We start from the raw sequence: 9,040 nt of genomic DNA, 5'->3' as shown, positions 1-9,040 counted from the left end.
CCGATTTTTAAAAGATTGAAATAGCTGCTAATAGACTGGCTGATGAAATCATGAATTACACATTTGATTTGATTTGATTTGATTTCAATTCATTTTTTTATATGATTGTAAATGAAATCAGAATCAGAATGAGAGTGTAAAGAGATTAAAATTTTCAAAAATGAAGTGTAAAAAAATCAGATTTCAATCTAATATAATAAAATTAAAATTAACAGATTTTAATATTTCATGTAAAATGATTGATTATAAAAAATTAAAATTTGATCTGAAATTGATTATGATTGTAATGCACTTGCTTATCATTTACTTATATATTGATTTATTATTTCTTTATATCTTTATTTATTATTGCTTTTTATCATATTCTTATTATCATTATTTTCATATCTATATATATACATTCATATGTACTCTGCATATTTTCATTCTCTTTCTTTCCTTTTTTAATGATTAATTATTATTATTACTGTTATTACTACTATTATCTTTTACTATTACTTCAATTTACTTGTGAGGGGTGATGACAGTGTGAAGAGTGAATAGTAGAAGATAGTATATAGTGTAGTAGAAGATAATAGTAATAATAATTATAGTAGTAGTATAGTTGAAGTTGTAGCTGTAGCTGTAGTTGTAGCTGTAGTTGTAGCTGTAGTTGTAGTTGTAGTTGTAGTTGTAGTTGTAGTTGTAGTTGTAGCTAATCGCTGAAGAGGAAAAGAAAGAGAAAGAAGATGTGCGAAATACATGCATCTATATATATATACATATAGAAATAGTGGTAGCGAGAGTATAATGGAAAGAGGTAAGAATAGACGAAGATATAAACAAAGATAATATAATAATAAGGAAATAATAAACGAGTGCATTACATTACTATATGTATACACACTGTGCATTATTTTTTATTATTTATTTTTTATATTGCTATCAATTCTCATAGTTTCTAATCACTCAATCTTCAAGAAACAGTTTGTTGAGTAATAGTTATGATTTGTATATATAATGTTCAGCATACTCATATCATTTTCAAGTTTGAAGCAATCAATATCATTCATAAAATAGATAAAATATGTTTATAAATTTAAAAACATATTACAAACATTTTTCTTTTTAAAAAAATCAAGTTTAAAATATAATTTTGAAAAAGCTATCTTCTCTGAAAATCCGAATGCAATCAAAACTGAGAAGATTGTTGTAATCAAATGTGAAGGATGATGACAGTGTGAAAAGTAAATAATAAAAGATAATAGATAGTGTAGTGGATGGTAATAACAATAGTAATTGTAGTAGTAATAATAGTAGTAATTAATCACTAAGAAGGAAAAGAAAGAGAAAAGAAGATGTGTAAAATATATACATTCATATATATATACATATAAAAATTGTGGTAGCGAGAACATAATGGAAAAAGGTAAGAATAAGCAAAGATAATATAATAAGGAAATAATAAGCGAATGCATTATATCAAATAAATTGAAAAACTATAAATATAAAAAGAATTATAAAAATTTCAACATCAATATGATATTTTAATGTAGAAATTGAATGAGATAATTTCAATTATTTAAAATACATTTAAAACACTTTCAAATCATAACAGAAATGTAATTAATATAAATTTAATTATGAGAATGTTACAAATATCTTTAAATTATCAGAATCTATGTGAAAAATATTAAATATTTTAATAAAAAATTATATAATTATTCTCAATAAAAGATGTAGCTGAGTATCACTTTGATAATTGAAATTTTAAAATTCATCAGGATATGAATCATCATTTTTCTTGAAGAAATGTAGAGAAATTTTAAAATTAAAATATAAAAAAGTTTGAAATTTTATTACATCTGCTATCACTTTTCATATCAGTGATCTTAATTGTTACAAGGAATACAATCACTATAAAATTATCAAAACAATTATTCACTTTGATATTGAGATGCAACAATGTTAATATCAATATATATATAATATACAATCTTTATCATTTTGAAAGAAATTTGTTAACTGAATGTAATGTTAAATTACTGATCTGAATAAAAGCTTTTAAGATGTAAATATATAATATTGAAGTATGAAATAACAGAAAAATCAAACAGTTAAACAGTTTATATCATATTTATAATCAATTAAAAAATGTTAACAACATCTCTACAGTTAATATCATTGTACCTGTGTCTGTGGACACAACAAGAGCCCAGAACATTTGGTGCTCTGTCGACACTCACAGAGGCACTTTCTTCACTGGCCCAAGAGGCCAGCAGCACGGCCACACAACCGGGCGACAGCTGTTGCCTATCTAGGGTCTCTGACCCCTACAGACTTTGTAGAACTGCTGGACTGCACGCAGTTCTACACACGGTACTGCACAAGGTAACGCAGCCGGCTGGCTGCAAACCATCTGACAACCCCCGCAGCAGTTCCACGAGGCCGGCCTGCTGAGTACACCCACGGTAGCTAGTGCAACTGCCAGGGACATCACAGTCTATGCAGACAGTACAGATAGCACAACTGAGCTCATCTGTCTCAATTAGCTGTGGTGTAATCAGTACAGTCTACGTGTCTGACTCAGCTGATATGGTTTTGACTGCCGGCATTGTATCTACGCGTGCTCTGCTTTGTTTTCCTCTCGTTTGCCCTTGTCTCTATCGGCTCAAATGCTTCTTCTTCCTTCTTTTCTTTGCTCTCTCTGTCATTCTCTGCTCTTTTCCTGTCACAACCTTCTTCAGTGCTCTCTCCTTCATTATTTATCTTGTCTGTCTTTCTTCTGATGTTAGAAGCACAGACAGCTTTCTGATCAACTGAGAGAGGTATCCCTCTCTGCTCACTATAAAGCCTTCCAGGCACGGCAGCGGCGGTCCCCTCAGGGAACCACACTATAGCCCCACCATGAATGGCCATACGTCGGGCCAGAAGTGGATGCGCAGCTCAGAAAAATCCTTTGCAATGAGCTGAGTCTTCTCAAGAGTTGCCACCTGGATTCTGTTTTCTCTCTCTGTGTACATAGAAATCTCTCCAGCGTAGCACGTCTCCATGCCCTTCGGGAGGCTTCTGAAACACGGGCGCTGCCCGTGTTTTCTCCGGGACGTTAAACCTATACATACATACATACATATTATTATTATTTTCATATATATATATATATATATACATCTGCATGTACTTTGCACATCTACTTTTCTCTTTCTTTTCTTTTTTAACAATTAATTACTATTATTACCACTATTATCATCTTCTATTATTATCATTATTTATTACTTTAATATACACTGCTTATTATCTTTTACTATTCACTTTTCATACTGTTGTCAACCCTCATAAATATAAAATAAATTTATCATTGATTCAAATGTGAATTAATTTGATTAAAAATTGATGAAATAATTTAATGAATTTTGAAAATCCATCCCTGCAGATGTCAAAACATTATTCATTAAATGTTTTTTTCAAATTTCAAATAAAATTTTTTCAAATTTGCTTTGCAGTTATTGATGAAGGCAATAAAAATCAATTGAAAATATTTATATTGTTTAATTCAAAAAATTGAGCTTGTTTATGATTTCAAGGCTTTGATTGAAACTATAAATTTCATATTTGATTTGTTGAAAGCAGCAGCAAAAGATGCACATTAACACATCAAAGTATATAAAATAATAAACTTTTATAAATGAAGTTGATATAAATATTTAAAAAAGCAAATGGAATAATAACAATGATGGTAATAATAATAATAATAATAATATATATATATATATAATATTATATTATATGTAAATGGCCGGGAAATTGTCAGGTGATAAAACATAGAAAACTTTTTTTTGTTCAATTTTGTCAAGAGGATTTTTCTCAAAATTTTATGCGCGTCCCCCACCATAGAGCGACTCCATCTCCTTTAGAAGTGTCTTCCCTTTCGTACCACTACTCTCTAGCTGACTCTGTATTGTTGCAGTAGCCACGGCGTGCTCCTGTTGCTGTCGCTGAGACCGACCCCCTCTTGCATTAGGCGCCGTCGAGGCACTATCTGTGGTCTTGCTCGTCGAGGGCCTCCCTATTATTAATACTACCAGCATTATTCCCGCTTGTGACGCTGGTATTGGTATTGGTATTGGTATTGTGGTTATCGGTATTCGTATTCGTATTCCAGATGACGCTATTCCGTTTGTTATTTTCCTCTTCTTCCATGGAAAATACAAGATCACTCTGTTCCTCATCGATCCTGCTGGTACTGATGGGAGAGGAAATGGTGCGGTCCAGTCGTCCAGAACCAGAGCCAAGGCCGCTGCCACCCACGCCAACTGAAGAGGCGTGTCGGGCTGAGCTGGGATGTAGCGAGGTGCTGCTGAGCTGTTGCGAGATCATAGACATGGAAGATTGGCGGGAAGGGCTGGCAATGAAAGGGGAGACATCTCCGGAGCTAGGGCGGCTGCCGATCGGGCGTAGATTGGGGCTGGGGCTGGCGGCTTGGAAATTCAAGGACGATTCGCGAAGGGGAGAGCCAACATGACCTAGGCCGTGGCCTTCCTCCTCTTTCCTCTGTCGCTGTTTCGCAAATATTGCACCAAATCGTGATGGGCTGGAGGCAAGCGGTGACCCGACTTTGCTGGACCCTGTTCCGGGTATACCTAGGCCACTGAAATCCCTAGTGCTGCTGTTGTTATCTTGCTCCGTCCGTGACAGCCGTCTCATCCTTTCTTGTGGGGTAAGCACGTCGTCGTGCAAGTTCGTCGGCAAGTAATCCTCCTCTAAAGTGAAGCTGTCATCCCAATCACCCAAAGCGGTTGGGCGCGGCAGGCTTGCTGAAAGGATCTTTGTTCTTGTCACACGCTGCGAATGCATCAGTCGGGGGGCTGATCCCTCATCGTGAAAGACGGGGGGCGAGGAGCCGAGATTCGATGGCTTCCGCGAATCAAATCCAAATGCAATATCATGAAGATTACGGACCACGTCCGGAGGGGGACCGGCCCGTTGGGGAGGGGGTGAGGACAGATCAAGGCCAAATTTGGAGGGAAGGGAGGCAGCTACGGGGCCGTGTCGTGCCATGTATGATATCCCCTGGCTATCGAAAGAGGCTGGCAGAGGCGCATCGAGAGCTGTGCGACCGATTGGTGACATTGGGAGCCTCGGTTCCTCGATGGGGGAGCCGTACTTGGAGCCTGTATCGGACACAAGCCCCGCATCTATCGTCGGGATATCAACATCGTAAGGGCTGGGCGCTTGCTGGGTTTGGTCATATAGATCTTCCTGGCCTGGATACGGATACGAGAATCGCGCGGGATGACCATTTATCCGTTGTTGGGAGAGTAAGGAGTTTGCGAGGGCGGAGTCTTGGGTGTGGTACGGTGGGGGATTTACACGACCACCTAGATTTAGATGGCTGCCGCTCATTCCCATGGGAAGATTTGGTCTGTTAACGCGCCGCCCATCCGGGAGGATATGCGCTAGTGCGCACTTTGCTCCGAACTTGCAGTTGCCCTACATAGCACTAGTCAGATTTTTTGCACCGTAAGGAAGAGAGGGGCATAGGCAGATACCTTTGTAAAATACTTGCAAGGAGCGGAATCGATGGTGGAGTCGGTTGAGTGGAGGAAAGGACAGGCGGGGCCAGCTTGACAGGCCCCTTGCCGGAAGAATTTGCAGGGAACATGTTTGGTATCTGAAAATGGGATTGGATCAGCCACATTATAGATACACAATAGAATATGGAGGAAGGAATCATCAGGGAGAACAGACTCTTGCTGGTAGGATTCGGAGGGCTGCGGGCCATGTCAAAAGGCGGAAGCCCTGACATGTTGCGGACATGACCATTCTGCATATGCGCGGTAGAGCCCGAGGGTGCCGGTAGTGGGGTGTGATTTCGTAGATCGTTTGTCATTCGAGATGGAAGAAAACGAGCAACGCTACTGTTTGCGTGATGAGAGTGTGTGTAGGTAGCTGGTCTGTTGGTGCTTGGGTAGCTGTGGTTCTGGTTGCTGTTGATAACGTGTTGCTACAGTTGTTGAGGCTGCTGCTGTAGGACACTCTAGAATGAGAGGGAAGATAGGATAAGCTGTAGAAGGGACGTTGGAGAATGCTGCCGTGGTATCTGTAAGTTGGGCGTGATATCTAGACAGTAGACGGGAGGCGACCAGAAGAGAGAAAGACGCGAAGGTTTAGTGTTAGGCAGAGATTTATTTAGATCCCAAGCCTAAGGATTTGGGTCGGCGATTGGCGATGGTGGGGCATCCCAGGGCAAGGAGACTCACCAACACTATTTTATTTTATTCCAGGGTTCTCTCTGCCTTGCGAATCCCAGCTTCGAGACATCTATTCCATGGATTAATTATTAGTCCCCAGAACAGAAGAGAGTAGAAGCTTACTAAATCGATGCTTGTTGTTGATGTTGATGCGTAGCTGGGAACATCTGGAAGTTGACCTCTTACACGATAAGTTGGCAGATAGCCGCCCAGCAATCCCCTCACCACGAGCTCCTGTCCATCTGATCAGCTTTTCACCTACTTGTTCTCAACGCATGATCCCGCAGGCTGTCAGTCAGCTGCCGGGCACTAGTTGGGAATTGTGTATTGTGGCAGTGAGATTAAATATACGAAACAGAAGCTGGATCAACTGTTTGCTAGCTCCTAATATGAGTGGAAAAGTATAAAAACCTTCAGGAAAGAAAGATACATAGCTCTCCCTGGCAATCCTCTCCTCTTTACAACATGCCATCTAACCCTAAAGTCTCCCACAACTCCTCGATTCTCTGAAACCCTTCTGGCAGCGCCTCAGAACATTTCTCCCACATATCTTTACAGATCCTCTTCCTCACCACAACTCTGCCCTTCCACACCCTCCACTCCCCATTGACTGTTTCTTGCTCCACCGCTGAAACAACCCTCGTTGCAACCCTCCCACTCCTCAACAGCGAAAGGCGGCTTAACACCTCTTCCCTTTCCATTTCCAGCCTGGATACCATCTCTCGTAGTTTTCCCGTGGGTACATGGGCGCTGAGGGCTGCCAGTTCCGCACGGAGTGATTTCTCATGTTGTTTTGTCGAGGCAATTTGAGCGCGGAGGTCGGTTAGCTCACAGTCGAGGGCGGCAAGTTGAGCTGAGGTGGAGTCTGACGGGACGTCTTGGAGGGCGTGGTAGACGATTTGTTTGCCTGTGGGATGTTGCCTGTTAGGAATGATCGAAGGGTCATATAGAGTATGTACATCACATACCGGCAATACGTCCCTGGACCTCCTTCCGCTCGTGCATCTCCTTCAACGCTTTGACGGTATATGCTATTTGTCCAATATATACACATATATATGTGTATTTCTCAGGTTGGAAAAAACATCCCCATCTTAAAAATCCAAAATATAATTAATACTCTGACGGAAGGGATCGTACCTTTGCTTACTTTGTTGTGCAAATTGGCAGTAATATCGGTCGCCTTCGGGTTGGTGTATTGAGGGTTTGTTAAGAGACAAGTAATAGCACCGGCGAGGCAAGAAACATAACCCACTCACTGAATATGGTCGACTATCAATCCAATGTAAGTTTGCCTCAGTAATTTTTAACTATCCAAGAACAGCAAGTCAAGTAGACAACGAGGAGCGTCTGGTAGTTTACACCTACTTCTGCTGACCTATGCAATACAATAGCAATTCCGGATACCAGGAAATATTTAGATTGTAAGTCAATCTCGAACCGACAATCGTGCACGTGAATGTAGTTATAAAAATAATGAAATGGCGAGGGCAGGCAAGTTAATGGGAATTATGCCTTGTTTGCTTGCTCCATGTTCTTCAACGAAAAAGGAACTCACGAAGGTACTCTAGGATCATAGTTGCTCCTATTGAACGTCGTCAACTAACCTGGGTGTATATGCATGGAGGCAGGAAACAAAACGGAAGGTTACGCGTTTAAAGAAAGAAGGGCATTTGCAAAAGATCGGTAACTAGACATGGGAAGACTGTTGTATAGGAAGAGTGAAGACAGATGAAACTAGAAACTTCCTCACCATCTTCCCCTTTATCCTTACTATTCTTATCATTTTTCTCTTTGCGTGGTGCCATGTCCTCGAGATGAGATGAGATGATATTGCTGTGTCTACATGTAGACATGCCACTTGTCTACCTGTCAGCCTCCTGCAAGCTAGAATGTCAGTATAATGGCATATAGTATACAGGATACACTGGTGTTGAACAGTATCCATACCCCATCCTCATTAACAGGAGAGAGAAAGAGAGAGAGAGAGAGAGAATGAAAGATGGAGTAGGGATAAGGGAAAACTGGGAGAGCTCAGTCGCGCAGTGACATGCAACACGTCAACCTGTTTCGACTCCGATCCCCCAGGGGCTATAGAGTGGAATAGGAATACGTGCTTGCTTCAATGACTCTGCATACGTTACATACAATACCAACCTTAGGCTTGGAAACAGAAGGCAGCCGGAGGAAGGGAGAAGACAGACGAGGCGCAAGAGGCAGCACAGATAGATGAAGGTTACTATATGGATAAGGGGTCAACCGATCCATGTAAAGGAGTGATCACGTGCCAAGCGATATGTTCCTAGAACACATGTTTTGTTTGCTCGGCCTTTTTATTATTTACCTAATGTTTTATATAAAGAGGAAAAAGATGAAGAAGTAAAAGTCCCATCAACTTTTATAGGAATAAACGTATATCGATAGACGGTTCTCAAATCAGATCTTGGGAAATGCACGCATAAACAAAAAGGTACAGGTTGTCAGCAGGATAAACAACGGAATTTTCAAGAGAAAACGGAAATCTATTCAACGAATCGAACAACCAAAAACATTTATCCAACAGCCCATTGTGAGCAGGAGTAATGTAGAACCTTTCTCTTTCTCTCTTTTGTAGAGTGTATTGGAATAAACGGGTTCTTGCATGGAAAATCATGCCCATGCTCATCTCTAAATAGTCATGGAGCGAAAGAGGTAGGTAGAACGGCAACAAGATAGAGATATAGTAAGAGAGATAAAATGTTGAAATGAATTGGTGATTATTCATTGCGAACCAAGGCCGGGGTGGTTTTAGAAAATAATTGCTTTCAAAA

At 40.0% G+C, this 9,040-nt stretch overlaps 3 protein-coding genes across 3 annotated transcripts; all 3 read right to left on the bottom strand.

Annotated features, from left to right (window-relative positions):
• Positions 1-504: 504 nt before the first annotated feature.
• HCAG_03509 (predicted protein) lies at positions 505-1,016 on the bottom strand (the record flags this gene model as incomplete). The annotated part of the gene is made up of 3 exons (XM_001541362.1): positions 505-747; positions 872-885; positions 1,013-1,016. The coding sequence occupies 3 exons, from the start codon at positions 1,014-1,016 to the stop codon at positions 505-507; spliced, it is 261 nt and encodes an 86-aa protein (XP_001541412.1).
• A 2,835-nt stretch (positions 1,017-3,851) lies between these two features.
• HCAG_03508 (conserved hypothetical protein) lies at positions 3,852-5,641 on the bottom strand (the record flags this gene model as incomplete). Its single annotated transcript, XM_001541361.1, has 3 exons — positions 3,852-4,018; positions 4,062-5,469; positions 5,591-5,641. The coding sequence occupies 3 exons, from the start codon at positions 5,639-5,641 to the stop codon at positions 3,852-3,854; spliced, it is 1,626 nt and encodes a 541-aa protein (XP_001541411.1).
• A 1,047-nt stretch (positions 5,642-6,688) lies between these two features.
• HCAG_03507 (predicted protein) lies at positions 6,689-8,185 on the bottom strand (the record flags this gene model as incomplete). The annotated part of the gene is made up of 6 exons (XM_001541360.1): positions 6,689-7,137; positions 7,199-7,261; positions 7,381-7,413; positions 7,789-7,815; positions 7,984-8,072; positions 8,181-8,185. 6 exons carry the CDS (start codon positions 8,183-8,185, stop codon positions 6,689-6,691), a joined length of 666 nt encoding a protein of 221 aa, XP_001541410.1.
• Positions 8,186-9,040: the final 855 nt, after the last annotated feature.

This window comes from Histoplasma capsulatum, genomic scaffold (genome assembly GCF_000149585.1).
Source record: "Histoplasma capsulatum NAm1 scaffold_3 genomic scaffold, whole genome shotgun sequence".
In the NCBI taxonomy this organism is placed as follows: Eukaryota; Fungi; Ascomycota; class Eurotiomycetes; order Onygenales; family Ajellomycetaceae; genus Histoplasma; species Histoplasma mississippiense.
Note: the sequence above shows the minus strand (reverse complement) of the source record. Positions and strands in the feature narration are given on the sequence as shown.